The sequence below is a fragment of the Heptranchias perlo genome, chromosome 21, assembly GCF_035084215.1.
Source record: "Heptranchias perlo isolate sHepPer1 chromosome 21, sHepPer1.hap1, whole genome shotgun sequence".
Classification (NCBI taxonomy): domain Eukaryota; kingdom Metazoa; phylum Chordata; class Chondrichthyes; order Hexanchiformes; family Hexanchidae; genus Heptranchias; species Heptranchias perlo.
In genome coordinates this window covers 6,329,719-6,346,715 of record NC_090345.1, presented here as the reverse complement: position 1 = coordinate 6,346,715, position 16,997 = coordinate 6,329,719, and the positions used below count along the sequence as shown (strand labels likewise).

The 16,997-nt window shown below is 44.1% G+C and overlaps 1 protein-coding gene across 1 annotated transcript in view; it reads right to left on the bottom strand.

Annotated features, from left to right (window-relative positions):
• Window positions 1-16,997, bottom strand: part of zfyve27 (zinc finger, FYVE domain containing 27) — a 130,154-nt gene that overhangs the window by 73,409 nt on the left and 39,748 nt on the right. Inside the window, exons 6-7 of the mRNA XM_068002039.1 lie at window positions 8,296-8,429; window positions 1,189-1,260 (exon numbers count right to left, since the gene is read on the bottom strand). Of these exons, the coding sequence (XP_067858140.1) occupies window positions 1,189-1,260; window positions 8,296-8,429 (206 nt within the window). The remainder of the gene's footprint in view (window positions 1-1,188; window positions 1,261-8,295; window positions 8,430-16,997) is intronic.

Sequence of the window (16,997 nt, the reverse complement as noted above, 5' to 3'; positions counted from 1 at the left end):
GGCTTGTATTTATTTAGCACCTCATTACATCACTCAGATGTCTCACGTACAGTGAGTGACTCTGAAGTGCAGAGACTGTTATGTGAGAAAAAGGCAGCAGCCAATTCGCACATAGCAAGATCCCACAAATACCAAGAATGGCCAGTTCATCTGGGTTTTTTTGGTAGCGCTGGTTGAAGGACACCCAGGAGAACACCCCTGCTCTTCTTCACGTAGTGCCACGAGATATTTAACATCCACCTGAACAGGCAGACCGGACCTCAGCTTAACGTCTCAGCCGAGACGAGATAGTGCCTTAAGTCAAGGCAGCCCCCTCCCTCAACACCGCACTGGAGCACCAGCTTACACTCTGCGGCTGGATGTCTGTGGGGATTGTCCCGCTCGTCCGCCGTAACTTCGGAGCAAGAGCCGCTGAAAACCTGGAAAAACAGCATAAATACCATTTGCGGCGTTTTTCCGGGTTTTCTGCTGCTCTTCTGCCAAAGGTACGGAGGACAAGTGGGAGAGTCCCTGCAAAAATTCAGCCCTTAAGAGCTTAAGTATTGAAGTGGGGTTTGAACTCATAACCTTCTGATTTAAGAAGCAAGTGCGATACTAACTGAGCCAAGCTGACAAAATATAAAGATAGTCACTAATAAATCCAATAAGGAATTCAGGAGAAGCTTCTTTATCCAGAGAATGGTTAGAATGTGAAACTCACTACCACATGGAGTGGTTGAGGTGAATAACAGATACATTTAAGGGGAAGCTAGATAAACACATGAGGGAGAGAAAGGAATAGAAGGATATGTTGATAGGGTTTGGTGAAGTAGGGTGGGAGGGTCCTCGTGTGGAGCATAAACACCGGCATAGAACAGTTGGGCCGAATGGCCTGTTTGAGGCGTAATTCTGGTTATTAACTGATTTGCCATCTCAGTGAGATGAATATTTATTGCAACGCAAGCAACAATCTATGAAGACCTGCCCGATTGCGTGATTTTTACCCGTGTTTTTGAGGATTGTATTTCCAATCATTTTCTCCGTGGAAAGTCCAAACTAGTGACTTTGATCTTCACCAGTATCTTGCCCGTGATTCAATCAATACAACTAAGATCCAAACCGTAGAAGTCGCTCAAGATCACGCCATCAAAATACAAGCCAACTATAAGCTACAGCAGACAAACTCTGTGGCAGTAATGTCCAGCTCACCTCTATTGCGTCTTTGAATTCGTCTTCAACCTCCTGCTCCTCAGGCTCCTCCAGGTTTCCTGGGGTCACTTCCTACAGAGAGATTACAAACAGTGTTACTTTAAATGAATCGTTGATTTTAAAAAAATTATAGTATGGCAGAGGAGAAAATGTGGCCCTCGGGACAAATACGAGATAAGGTGTTAGGAGGTGCAATGGTCTCGATTGGTGGAACGAAGGAGATGGGCAAGTGACCTCTTCCAAGCCTGTAGATCATGTGGTGCGATACCATCGTACGAATCTCAAATCCCTTCCTCTGCTATTTTAACAAGACAGTGCTAACTCCTTCTTTAAATTGGTGGATAGTTAAGTTGGACAACAATATTGCACAGGCAGTTTCCAGTCTTCACTGGCAACCAACTTTTTACAAGTACCATCTGAGTCAGCATTTTATTCAAACCCCACAGAAAGCACTGCTAACCTTTACCTTTTTGGTTCAGGAAACAAAGGACATATTTATGCAGCAGCTTCTCATGTCTCCCAGCAAAATAATTTATGCTTGAACAATTTGAAGCAGGAAATAGGGACAGGGACCAGCTGACGTGGGGGGGTGGGGGGGAAGATGCACATTGCGGGGGTGCTCGAGGCTGCAAAAGGGGCTGCAGATGGGTTGAAGAGAAGAACATGCTGCAGGGTTTTGGGGGGGGGGGGCGGTGGGGGGTAAGAAAGAGAATTGGGGCCTGATGACTGAAAAATGGACCAACAGCCGTTTGGTGTCTCATTCTCCTTTATTAGCCGAGGCATAGAATATAAGAGCAGGGAGGTTATTCTAGAACTGTATAAAACACTAGTAAGGCCGCAACTTGAGTACTGCGTACATTTCTGGTCACCACATTACAGGATTCTGGTCACCACATTACAGGAAAGATGTGAGTGCACGAGAGGGGGTACAAAGGAGATTTACGACGATGATGCCAGGACTGGAGAATTTTAGCTATGAGGAAAGATTGGAGAGGCTGGGGTTGTTCTCTTTAGAACAGAGGAGGCTGAGGGGAGATTTAATTGAGGTGTATAAAATTATGAGGGGCCGAGATAGAGTGGATAGGAAGGACCTGTTTCCCTTAGCAGAGGGGTCAGTGGACAGGGGGCATAGATTTAAAGTAATTGGTAGGAAGATTGGATGGGAGCTGAGGAGAATTATTTTCACCCAGAGGGTGGTGGGGGTCTGGAACTCACTGCCTGAAAGGGTGGTAGAGGCAGGAACCCTCAACTCATTTTAAAAGTACTTGGATATGCACTTAAAAAGTGCCGTAACCTGCAAAGCTACAGACCACGAGCTGGAAAGTGGGGGTTAGGCTGGATAGCTGTTTTTTGGCTAGCACAGACACGATGGGCTGAACGGCCTCCTTCTGTGTCGTAACTTTCTATAATTCTAATGGGTCCCTGTCCTCCGCAGACCTGTTGGACCTTGCTCCTCTACCCCCACCAATGCCAGATCCCAGCAACAACAGCAACTTGCATTTTTATAGTGCCTTTATCGTAGTAAAACGTCTCAAGGCGCTTCACAGGAGCGATTATCAAACAAAAATTGACACCAAGCCACAAGGTACAAGACAGACAAGAATGTAGGTTTCAAGGAGCGTCTTAAAAAGGAGGGGAGAGAGGTGGAGGGGTTTAGGGAGGGAATTCCAGAGCTTAGGGCCTAGGCAGCTGAAGGCACGGCCACCAATGGTGGAGCGATTAAAATCGGGGACGCGCAAGAGGTCAGAATTGGAGGAGCGCGGAGATCTCGGAGGGTTGCAGGGCTGGAGGAGGTTACAGAGATAGGGAGGGTCGAAGCCATGGAGGGATTTGAAAACAAGGATGAGAATTTTTAAATCGAGGCATTGCTGGACCATCTTGCAGAATTTAGGACAGATTTGTAGGGTGTTTCGTACAGGAAAAAAAAAAGTGTCATAAAACCACTACAGTAGGCCTGTTCGTCGACAGTCAATGGAAATCACATGATGTGAAAGCACCTTATGAATGAACACACCAGGTTGCACTTTTTTTTTAAAAATGTATATTTTTTTTTTAAAAAAGGAGGTTGAACTTTTGAGCTCATCAAGGTGAAGGATGTAAGTCAGTGATGGGAAATAGAAAACTTTGCCTATTTTGTTCCCGTGTGTCAGGCAGCATCAAGCACTCCCGGGGCAGGAAAAGCACCGTTAGATGTAAATACTAGGGCTGGTAATTTGCAATCACTGCAAGTACTGCTCGTAACTGCTGGACAAAAATCTAGAAGCTGCACTAAGATGTGTTGAGTCTGATCAATTGCAAACTTTGGTGAAAGAGGAAGGCTTCAAAGTTTTGTACTGAATGGTGGCAGTTAGGTAAATATACATGTGAAGTACATTTACCTGTATTGTAAGGTGTTTTCTACTAAAATTTATGCACAGGGCTAAAACAGTGCCACTATAGCCACACCTGTGGCTGGTCAGCGACTTCCATTGGACAACGCTGGTGTAAATCACACTTTCCAAAAGAAACATCAGAGCTTGTGACTCGAGCACATCTACATCATAATTTTAGGCATCAGCTGTGCTTCAGTGGGTAGCGTTCTCGCCTCCAAGTTAGAAAGTCGTGGGTTCAAGTCCCACTCCAGAGACATGAGCACATAATCCAGGCCAACACTTCCAGTGCAGTACTGAGGGAGAGCTGCACTGTCGGAGGTGCCATCTTTAGGATGAGTCCCTGTCTGCCCTTTCAAATGGACGTAAAAGATCCCATGGCACTACTTCAGAGAAGGGCAGGGGAGTTCTCCCCAGTGTTCTGGCCAATATTTATCCCTCAATCAACAACACTGAAACAGATTATCTGGTCATGATCACATTGCTGTTTGTGGGAGCTTGCTGTGCGCAAATTGGCTGCCACATTTCCCACCATTACCCCAGTGAATACACTTCAAATGTATTTCATTGGCTGTGAAGCACTTTTGGACGTCCTGAAGTTGTGAAAGGCACTGTATAAAAGCAAGTTCTTCAACTTTTTTCATTGTAACGTACACAAATGAAGCAGCTATTTTTATGCACGGCAAGATCCCACAGTGAGATGAATGTCCAGTTAAAATCAGTTTCTGGTGGTATTGGTTAAGGGAAGAATGTGGACCAACTCAACAGGCAGGTAAGATCTCGGGGTAACATCACATCTGAAGGATGGCACCTCCCTCAATACTGCAGTGGATTGCCAGCCTAGATTAAGCTAAAAGCCCAATTATGGGGCTTGAAGCTTCAACTCAGCATCTACATGTAAAGAGGTTCATAGCAGCGAATCCTTGAACTACTGACTCTAACTTTTAAAATCCAAATGTTTTTTTCCCCCATACTATGCATCATAATGCGGTTTCATTGAGGAATTCTGGACCCTCTTGGGGTATCTAGAATAACCTGCTCCCGTTACTCTGCTTCCATTTTACATTTGCTGTGAGGAAATGTTCACTTTTGTCAGAAATTTCAGTGTCGTTTCTAATTTTTCACATGCTTAATCATTTGGGAGTAAGTTTTAAAATAAAACTTACTCCCAAGCAGCAATTATGTCAGCTCGATTCAGTTGCTAGAGCTCTCGCCCCCAACTTCCTTCCCATATCTCCTAAAGACACTGGCCTGGAACTTCAGGCACCCATTTTCACGGGCGAGGGGGCAAGGTAAGTGCCCTGTGGCCTGAAACGGTGAGACCCGAGGCGACCCCAATATTGGGCCTCGGGCCTAATTATAATGGTGACGGCGAGGCGCAGCAGCCAACTGGCGAAGAAGAGTGGAAGCAAGATCAGGCCACTGCTAGCGCCTACTTCTGGCCATGGTAAAGGACGTCGATTTTCTTTTCCTTTCCCCAGTATGGCGAGAAGCCGGAAATGTCCGGCCGCTTCCTGCTCGCCATATTGGGCTAAGCTGCGTGGCCGAATTTAAAAGACCACGGCTGTGTGCTGTGGTATGATACCCCTGGACCTCACCCAGGTGGCCATTCTTCATATGTGTGCCTACATAGTAAGAAGAAATAAAGACTTGTATTTATATAGTGCCTTTCATGACCTCAGGACATTCCAAAACACTTTACAGTTAATTAAGTACCTTTGAAGTGTAGTCACTGTTGTAATGTAGGAAATGCGGCAGCCAATATTACACACAAGGTCCCACAACAGCAATGAGATAATCTGAAAATCTGTTTTTTAGTGGTGTTGGTTGAGGGATAAATATTGCCTCCACCACCCCCTCGGGCAGTGCATTCCAGATCCTAACCACTTGCTGTGTAAAAAAAGGTTTTTCCTCATATCAGTTTTGGTTCTTTTGCCAATCACCTTAAATCTATGTCCTCTGGTTCCTGACCTTTCCACCAATGGGAAAAGCTTCTCTCTAGCTACTCTGTCTAGACCCTTCATGACTTTGAATAACTATCAAATCTCCTCGCACCGTCTCTACGGAGAACAACCCCAGCTCCTCCAGTCTATCCACATAACTAAAGTCCCTCTTCCCTGGAATCATTCTAGTAAATCTCTTCTGCGCCCTCTCTAAGGCCTTCACATCTTTCCTGAAGTGCGGTGCCCAAAACTGGACACAATACTCCAGTTGTGGCCGAACCAGTGTTTTATAAAGGTTCATCATGGCTTCCTTGCTTTTGCACTCTATGCCTCTATTTATAAAGCCCAGGAACCCGTTTGCTTTTTTAACCACTTTCTCAACCTGCCCTGCCACCTTCAACGATTTGTGCACATATACGCCCAGATCTCTGTTCCTGTACCCCTTTTAGAGTTGTACCATTTAGTTTATATTGCCTCTCCTCGTTCTTCCTACCTTCGCATTTTTCTGCGTTAAATTTCATCTGCCATGTGTCCGCCCATGCCACCAGCCTGTCTATATCCTCTTAAGGTCTATCACTATCCTCCTCACTAGACACTACACATCCAGGTTTTGTGTCATCTGCAAATTTTGAAATTGTGCCCTATACACCCAAGTCCAAGTCATTAATATATATCAAGAAAAGCAGTGGTACCAGTACCGACCCCTGGGGAACACCATTGTATAACTCCCTCCAGTCCTAAAAACAGCCGTTCACCACTACTCGCTGCTTCCTGTTATTTAGCCAATTCTGTATCCATGCTGCTACTGCCCTTTTATTCCATGGGCTTCAGTCTTGATGACATGCCTATTATGCAGCACTTTATCAAATGCCTTTTGAAACAGGAGCAAAGAAACAGATAGTTTCAACACATGATCGCCTGTTCTCCAAAGGATTGGGGTAACGTCCATCTTTTGTACTTACCACCTTGTTACTGTAATCATTAAAATTATTGAGGCCACCATATTGGTTGTCTTGTGGAACTAACCTACATATCAAACACTTGGGACCTTCTAATCCATAGTATATGGTAAAATGTTTTTTTTTTAAAAATACGCCTTACTGAAATCCCAGTTACAACACTGTTAAAAGAATTGGGTACTAAACATTACCTATTTGGACCACTATATTCAAACAAGTACTGTAAAATAAAACCTCACACTAGCCAACTATGGAAGTGGGAAAACTGATGAATGCAAGTATTGCCAACCTGTTCCAAAATACTCTACCTGCCAGATGAAGGAGAATGTTGGGATGGAGGTTAATGACTATGATAATTGTGATGGATTAAAAAAGCAATAAATTGCCTCACAAAGATGTGTATTAGGTGGTATTAGTCAGTTAGTTGCCAGAAGACTGCATTTTAAACAGGATCTGTTGCACTCTGAATGGGACTGCCAATTTGACACGGGTTATTGTTGGACTGTGGCAGTGCTGCAGACTCTCACCCACGAGGAACACAATCCATGCTGTCCCAGTTGGAAATGGAAGACTTTCAACCCATCAGTCTGGGCTGAATTCAAACTCGAGGGCGGTGGGTGTAGAATAAATGAAGCAAAAACCTTAATCCAAACATTTACTCTTCTTTAATTTCAAAAGTTTAAATATGTTAAAGATAATGGACTTTGACAGGATACCTAAATGCCTCAACTTGAATCCTCACAAGAACAGATACTTTAAGGGACTATGCATAATTTCCAGCATTTTTCACAAGTGCAGAAACTTAGGTTTCCCTCATGCTTTTTGTCCTACTCCCCAAAAATGTACTCCAAAATTATCTTTCCTTCGCCTGAATACAAGGCAGTAATTCAATTGAGGAGAGAGAGAAAAAACAAAGAATGACAGAATAAATAAATACTGGGGAAGAATTTACAACTGGAATCTAATTGACGAGTTCAGGTAGTTTATATATATGGAATAATAGATACCCAGGAGTGGCTTACAGGTTGGAATCTAGTTGATGGGTTCAGATGAAATTCAAACCTCGAGAGAAGGTCATAAGATGAACCCCAAAAACCTATTGTGGAGTTCAGAGGCTATTTTATTCAGCCTTGAACAAGCTGTTTATTTTACTGGCACTGGTTCCTGCACAAACTAACAGGCGGCAGGTGTCTGCACTTACGTCACACGTGCAGATGTTATGCTGGGGAACAACAAAAAAAAATTGAATGGATCAAGATCAAATTATTGAAGATGTGGATGTGTACTTCAAGTATCCACATGCACACACAAAACAGGGAGCAGTGGGAATGTGCACCCTGGAATATGGAAGCAGGAGGGCCAGTCTCAGCTCAGTGGGTAGCACTCTCACCTCTGATTCAGAAGGTTGTGGGTTCAAGCCCCACTCCAGAGACTCAAGCGCATCATGTAGGCTGACACTTCAGTGCTGTACTGAGGGAGTGCTGCGCTGCCAGGAAGGCCCCATCTGTCCTTTCAGGTGGACGGAAAAGATCCCACGGCATTATTTCGAAGAGCAGCAGGGGAGTTCTCCCTGGTGTCCTGGCCAATATTTATCCCTCAACCAACATCACTAAAACAAATTATCTAGTCATTTATCTCACTGCTGTTTGTGGGACCTTGCTGTGTGCAAATTGGCTGCCCTGTTTCCTTACATTCCAACAGTGACTATATTTCAAAAATGCTTCATTGGTTGTGAAGCGCTTTGGGGCATCTCGAGGTTGTGAAAGGTTATAAATAATAGTGTTTATTTGGGAGGTTGTTTTTGCACACGTCCATACAATATAGGCAGCTTCTTACCTCTGGGGTGCCAGCTGTTGGAGTCACATCCTGGTTTAAACCTCCTTCCGACTCTGGCATTGCAACCACCTCAGCTTCAAGCTCAGAGCTTGGTTTAAAATTCTGCAGTAAAGCTCCTTTGTAATCGATAATAACTGCAGAAACAAAAAAAAACACAGGGTGGAAAAAATAAGATGAAAACTCTGCATTTTTTTTCCCCCCAACTCAAAGGCTGCACAAAAACCAACAAGCTAACCTGAAAGCTGGGCTGCTCGGGTGACTCAGTAGGTAAATGCACCTGTCTGGTGCCAAGCTACACAGGCCAAAAAGGGTCCCAGGTTTAAACTGGGATAGATGATCCCAGAAGGGGCAGCAACAGAGGTGCTGCAATTAACCTCAATATCTCTGGGCTAGGGAAAGAAAAAAAAAACAATTCAACCATGGCTCCTGCTCTTGGTCCTCTACTGGAAAGTGTTCATGCATGGGAGTCAGTAGCAACAACAACTTGCATTTATATAGCGCCTTTAACGGAGTAAAACGTCTCAAGGCGCTTCACAGGAGCGATTATCAGACAAAATTTACCGAGAAAAGAAAAAGGCTACGGTGTGACCTTGAGACCTTTGACACTCAGCCACATACGGAGATATTAGGACAGGTGACCAAAAGCTTAGTCAAAAAAGGGGTAGGTTTCGAGGAGCGTCATAAAGGAGGAGAGAGAGGTGGAGAAGCAGAGAGGTTTAGGGGGGGGAATTCCAGGGCTCAGGGCCCAGACAGCTGAAGGCACGGCCGCCAATGATGGGGCGAAGAAAATCAGGGATGAGAGACTTTGGAGGAGCGTGAAGATGTTGGCGGGTTGTAGGGCTGGAGGAGGTTACAGAGATAGAGAGGGGCGAGGCCACAGAGGGATTTGAACAGAAGGAGGAAAACGTCCTCTGATTGTTATGTGTTGGCATCATCAGGAAGATTACTACTAACAGTAAAACTTTAAATATGTTCTTGTGGAATGTTTTCCCTAGAAATAGTGACCAGAGTAAATCTTCCCACCCCACCCCCTCCAAATGAGGGCACAATTTTGGCCCCACAGTATCCAATGGCCTGCTAATTTACATTGGCTACTCGGCCAAGGTACTAGAGGGCTGCTGGAGTCTGTGGAACAGCATCCCAGCATGAGTCACATCTCCAGAACAGTAGGAGAAAACTACATGGGGGAAAACCAGTTAAACCATGAAGCAGACATGCCCACCCTCCTTCCCTCGCTCCATGCACAGGAATTAGGCGAGGTGAATCCTTGCCACTGTCCAGCATTGCGTACAGTTGTTTAACTGAGGGGTTGGACTGACTATCCTTAATCCAGCTGTACCAATTAATTACTTCAGAGTGTCTGTGTCAGCCAATGAGTTGGAGATGGGGCAGGACTTAAAGCAAACAGTCTAATTTACAGCAACCAAACAGCACACTACAGCAAACGGTCAATTTTCTCAGCAGAGTTTATTTAAAAAGAACTCATGACCGGAACTACAGCAATGTCTCCCAATAAAAGCAGGATTATTTTTCAAGCAAATGCAGTGAGTGGAGAATAGTTACATATTAAATGCGTAAAATCAATCCTAGTCACTTACAGCTGTGTGGCCTCCAGGCATGATTGACAGGAGAATTACCCAATCATCTCCATTCTGGCCAGGAATACGCAGCCATTAATAACAATCTCCTATGAGTTCTGAGAAATTATGAACAGCAGTACACAGTATCCAAGGCAAGCCCATGATGGGGTTTGTCAGAGGCTCTGTTGACACTAGTTCAGTCAATGAAAGCCTCCATTGGCTCAATGGGAATTAGCACTGTTTTTCACAATGGAAAACAGTCAACTACTAACAAGCTTAGCTACCAGTCAAGAACTACCGAAACGTCAAATTCAATTTGGACATGTCTCAAGACACAGCAGGGAGAAGCATTTTACGTTGAAAGTGCCAGCACAAAAAGTAACCCTCGCAAATAAAGCAGCAAGAGGAGCCATCAATGCGATCCTCACATTGGGCTAAGGAGAAACGCCAACTGATCACTAGGATCCTTTCTTGTGCCTGGGTCTCAGTCATTTTTGTTTTGAAAGTGACTTGACTTGCATTATTACAATAAAAACAGAAAATGCTGGAAACACTCAGCAGGTCAGGCAGCATCTGTGGGGAAAGAAACAGAGTTAATGTTTCAGGTTGATGACTATCTCCTTCTCTCTCCACAGATGCCGCCTGACCTGCTGAACTCTTCCAACATTTTCTGTTTTTATTTCAGATTTCCAGCATCTGCAGTATTTTGCTTTTGCGTTATTACAATACGCATCACTGCGGAGTGGATGGGTCCAGTTCGGCCTCCCTCATCTCGTGTTTATAGGCGGTCACTCACTCCAAGAGAAGCCTTTCAGAGACTAGCTATAAAACACGTTGTTCCAATGCATGCAGAGGTGAGAAAACAAATATTCAAGGTGCCAATATCTCATTCTACTGACCATAAATAATAAAAAGCCGATTGCCTCTCCAGCAATATTTCTGCTACCTGCGAGCAGAGAACGAGCTGAAAACTGCAGCCCAGCAGAAAGCCATGTGTGAATGGAAAAATGCAGTGTTGGTATTTGCCAAGCACACATGAATCCTTTTGGAATAAAACACACAGGCAGATACAAAAGTACAATTGTAAGTTTTCCATTCAGACAGAGGAAGGAGACTGCAGCCCATCCAAGACCACATTAAAAATAAAGAACAATCTGAATATATAATCTGGAAAGCAGTGATAAGCAGAAACAGCAACGACAGCAGCATCAGAACCTTAGTGGGTCATGTTCACAGGATTCTGCTCAGCAATCTAGATCTAGAGATGCACCAAAAACCAATAATCATATAATTTTCAAAGGGCTGCTATAATCAGGGTCACTGGTTTAATGAAGGAACAAGTCAACTTAAGTGTTTATTGCATGGCGATTCCAGGTCTTTTTTTTAAATGGACGTTTTGGCGACTGCATCCTACAAGTCCATCTGCTTTTCATTGGCCTTAGTCGTACCACCACCCAATACAGTGCAACCTGCCTTAACCCATCATTACGAAGGAGACCACCCCCTTAGTAGTCAAATCGAGTCCCCAAAATCTCGGCCTCACATGTATCGTACAGCAACCATCCTGGCACGGGAACAAAGACAAGTGCAGCACGAAAGAAACTTTTACGCAGTTTTATTCAAAAAAGATTAAATACAAACCAGAGCTGTGCACTGAGGAAACACCTCGCTTTGTCCTGAAAATACTCTAGTGGATCATCAGGATAGAATGATTAACAGGAGGGCCCACCGGATTCTTGTGTATTCCAGGTCGATGCTGGAGTAAAGGAATGATCAAACACACACTTCACATCCACAAGGTGTTTATTGTAGAGTTATAGGCCTCAAGGTCTTTACAATTATGAAGGGTTTTGATAGGGAGAGATTATTTCCTCTGGTTGGGAAGTCAGTAGTACCAATTTTAATTGGTCACAGAGCGAGAATAGAAAGATTAGGAGAAATGTCTTTATATAGCGGGTCGCTAGAACGTGCAATGGTTCGTTCACCACAGGGAGTGTTTGAGGCAAACACAAATTACAACTTTTACAGGAAAAGTGGATAAATATTTGAAATAGAAGAAAATAGAGCTATGGGGAGAGCACAGGACGATGGGACTAGTTTTGGATTGCAATAGAAAATTGCCAGCACTGATGCAATGGGCCAAATGGCCTTCTTCGGTGCTGGGAACTTCCTGGTCTTTACGACTGAGGTGCATACTGCCTTTACCATCTGAGCTATCTGGGGTATTCAGTAAACATTATTCAATACAACAAGATATCCTGAAATAATTTCAAAGCTGCAATCTAATGCAGGGATTCAAATGAGGGTTATAAAGAGTTGAGTATTATTCCAGTGGTTTACAACATCTGAAACCCTTGATTAGATTACTACCATGTAATCATGTGTATATATCCATTATACACTCATAAACTACCAAACCTCTCAATCAGATCAGTCATGTAAACACTTTCAAGTATTCATTATACTATTCAGAAACTATCTGAAGTTCTTGATTAGATTAGTCTTACTCATTAGTATTTCTGATTTTGTACTGAAATTATGAGGTTCGGGTTAGATTACAGTCCTATTACTGCCAAGTATCCATTATTCTGTCCTTTATTATACTGCACTAAGTAGGTGAAATAAAAAGATATGTTGCAAAATGTTCTGATGAAAGTGTCTTGCCCAAAACATTAACCGGTCTGTTTTTTTGGATGTTTACCTCGGATACTTTTCTTATGCCGAAACCAGCCTTGGAAGTGAGCCCTCGCCTCTTACAAACCAGAGTGTGCCTTTAAGTGCACAACATGAGTAACTGTCGTGATCCCACGGCTCAATCAGAAACCCAGGTCACTGTATGTCGTTTATAGGGCAGACATATCACTTGCCCTTACAATTGTCTCGACTGCACAAAGCAGCACAGTAAAACAATCAGGACATGGCTTAGTTTATAAACTACCAGATTGATTAGTAGTAAATAGATAAAACAGCGTCGAGGATAAACAGTGGATTTACTGTAGTATACAAAACCTAGCTATTCTTCCTCAGAATATTTAGTATGTATTTTTAAAAATTGCTTCTCCAACGCTAAAAAGCAATGTAAAATTGGAACCAAAACAAGGTCCTTGTACAGTTCCCAAAGGCCCTCCTGTCTATGTGTCTGTCTCTGATGGTTTCAGAAGGCTGCTGAATTGGGCAAGCTTGCTCAAGATATAGTTTTTAAACTCTTTTCAAGTTCCACACTGAACAAAGGAAATCAAACACGCATCTTTCTCCACTAATTATTAATCCCCAATTACATTCACCAATAACGTACTTTGTTATTTTATGATTGTCTCCCCTATCTCTCCTGACTGTTGTTGGGATAAGGTTCCATGGTTGGTGGCAGGCCTCTGGTACTACACCCAGGAAGCATTCTTCTTTTGCCAGCCTAGCCCATGGGAGTGCTGTTCTACCACAGCTGAGCCCCATCGCGTCCGCTCTTTGACATCCACACGGGCTCACTCTTGAGCAGGGGTCAATGGATAGCAATCGGGTGCGGAACCATAGTCAATCTTTGTCTTGTGAATATCAAGGGACCAATGAAGCCAATTATAACATCCAAATGCTTCCCCCCAGCTCGCTCAGGCTAGGAATCGAACCTGGCATCTTTCCTGATCCGTAGGGCTCAGTACCACAATGGGCTGTGCAATTACCCGTTGAGCCGTGAGGGGCAGCTGTTAAGCTTTTAATAGGGGTTCAGCCTAAAAAGAGGGTTTGAGCACCCACCAATAGAATCGTTATAGCACAGGAGGAGGCCATTCGGCCCATCTTTGTAAGAGCAATCCAGTTAGTCCCGTTCCCCCACTCTTTCCCCGTAGCCCTGCACATTTTTTCAAACTTCAAATAAATATTTATCCAATTCCTTTTTGAAAGCCACAATTGAATCTGCTTCCACCGCCCTTTCAGACAGCGCATTCCAGATCATAACTGCTCGCTGCGTAAAAAAGTTTTTCCTCATGTCGCCTTTGGTTCTTTTGCCAATCACCTTAAATCTATGTCCTCTGGTTCTCGACCCCTTCACCAATGGGAACAGTTTCTCTTTACCTACTCTATCTAAACCAGTCATGATTTTGAACACTTCTATCAAATCTCCTCTCAATCTTCTTTGCTCTAAGGAGAGCAACCCCAGCTTCTCCAGTCTATCCACGTAACTGAAGTCCCTCATCCCTGGAACCATTCTAGTAAATAATAGGGTTTTGAATGGGACCAGGGAACAATCTATAGCATCAGCCTGTCATTATGTGGTTAGCCAAAATTTGCTTTGAGCTGTTGCAATCCAGAGTGAGTGATCATCAGGCAACAGGATATTTTTCATTGTATTAATATATTTCTAATACTGCATGCTCCACACAGACTCCCCAAGGGTAAACCAAACTACACCAAACAAATTCCAGATGAGCAGTCCTTTCTGGGTTTACAAAGGAACAGAGAACATTAGGAACTCGCAATAAGACACATAAATCCCCAGATCAAATGACAACCCATCAAACTCTCTGCGTCATCAGTAGTCAAATTTCTCCCATTGTCAATCAATGGACCTCCAAAAGAGAGCATTTTGCAAGGGGTGGTGGGCAAAAGGGAAAAGACACTACAGCAAGCTCCGACCTTACCACACTTCCTCCCAATCCAGATCACGGGTGGTCAGAATGCCCTTAAATCAGCACAAATTGGCACTCTCATTCACAGGATGGCTGCTACGGGAAAGGGAAGAGTCGCACTCCTACAAATAAGGGAGTGGTTTCAGAGATTGGGGATTGAGGCACAGTGTCGAGGGATCTTTTATCTTCAGCTAGGTGGGATTATACCCGACCGGGGCTCGCTTGGTGCCTACATTCCTTCAGTTTGATTTAAAAAAAAATATTTTAAGCAAATTTTTTGTGCTTAAAAAAAAAGCAAAAAAAAATGATTTAGTTCCTTCCTCTCATAAGTTTGCCGTTTTCTCAACTCAAGGAAGAATACAAAATAAGTAGTACTTTGGAGTTCATTCTGCACTTGCAGACCCATACGCTGAGAGCTCTTCGCACCGGCGCAGGGTTATCAGTGAGCAGGATAAGGGACGTTCAGTGTCAGAAGGCTCAGGTCACAGAGAGTGGAGGCATTGTGGGGTGGGTATGGGAAGAGGGTGAAGGGATTCTCGTTAGGCACCAGCTTCAAGCGATACCCGAGCGAGACAAGTGAGTCGATGGGCAGAAGTGGCGAGGGCATCTGTCCAGTCAGACACCAGCCTAAAGAATCCATTCAGCTGGGGGGGGGGGGGGGGGGGGGGGGGGGAAGACGATGATCTTCTCACCTCGGGGATTGGATGAGGAACGGAACCACTCCTCCTCAGCTTTTTAAGGCTCTTTTATATTTGGCGGCACTTCTTCTGAGCACGGGACCTGTATTTTTGCACACCCACTACTCTGCTGTACGAATAAACTGCATCGTAAAGTGGGGAGCAACGTCACTCTCCCGCGAGCCAATCGACACAAGTCCCAGATACAAAGACTATTTAGAGCCAGTAACTTGAAAAGTCATACTAGAAACATAGGAACAGGAGGAGGCCATTTAACCGCATGCGCCTGCTCTGCCATTCAATTAGATCACGGCTGATCTGTATATTAACTCCATTTACCCACTTTGGTCCCATAACCCTTGCCTAACAAAAATCTATCAATCTCAGTTTTGAAATTTTTAATTGACCCCCAGCCTCAACAGCTATTTTTTGGGGAAGAAAAAGAGTTCCAGATTTCCACTCCCCTTTGTGTAAAGAAGTGCTTTCTGAACGGCCTCGCTCTCGTTATAAGGTTATGTCCCCTTGTTCTGGACTCCCCCAACAGAAGAGTTTCTATCTACCCTGTCAAATTCTTTAATCATCATAAACACCTCAATTACATCACCCCTTAATCTTCTGTACTTAAGGGAATAAAAGCCTAGTTTATGCAACCAGTCTTCAAAATTTAACCCTTTTAGCCCCGGTATCATTCTGGTGAATCTGCGCTGCACTCCCTCCAAGGTCAATATATCCTTCCTGAGGTGTGCTGTCCAGAACTGCTGCAGGTCCTACTGGAGCAACATTATTTACAGAACAAATGCTGCTAGCATCTGAAGTGAATGCTGAATAGGCCACACAAAACCTCACTCTGATGTACAGCCTCTGCGCCATTGTTTAGAAACAACTGAATCGTAGAATCTTACGGCACAGAAGGCGGCCATTTGGCTCATCGTACCTGTGCCTGCTCTTTGAAAGAGCTATCCAATTAGTCCCACTCCCCTGCTGCTCTTTCAATGGTGGCAAAGGGGTTTCATTTTTAAAAATCTAAATCATTTCTCAAACCCATTGCAATGCGGGTGGCAATACTTGTAAATTTGCTCTTTAAATTAACACAAGAATAAACTTAGAATCATAGAATGGTTACAGCATGGAAGGAGGCCATTCGGCTCAAGGAATCTGTGCCAGCTCTATGCAAGAGCAATCCAGCTAGTCCCACTCCCCCGCCCTTTCCCCGTAGCCCTCCAAATATTTTCCTTTCAAGTACTTATCCAGTTCCCTTTTGAAGGCCATGATTGAATCTGCCTCCACCACCCCCTCGGGCAGTGCATTCCAGATCCTAACCACTCACTGTGTAAAAAAGTTTTTCCTCATGTCACTTTTGGCAATCACCTTAAATCTGTGTCCTCTGGTCCTTGACCCTTCCGCCAATGGGAACAGTTTCTCTCTATCTACTCTGTCTAGGCCCTTCATGATTTTGAATACCTCTATCAAATCTCATCGCAACCGCCTCTGTTCCAAGGAGAACAACCCCAGCTTCTCCAGTCTATCCACAAAACTAAAGCCCCTCATTCCTGGAATCATTCTAGTAAATCTCTTCTACACCCTTTCTCAGGCCTTCACATCTTTCCTGAAGTGCAGTGCCCAGAACTGGACACAATACTCCAGTTGTGGCCGAACCAGTGTTTTATAAAAGGTTCATCATGACTTCCTTGCTTTTGTACTCTTATGCCTCTATTTATAAAGCCCAGGATCCCGTATGCTTTTTTAACCACTTTCTCAACCTGCCCTGCCACCTTCAATGATTTGTGCACATATACCCCCAGATCTCTCCGTTCCTGTACCCTTTT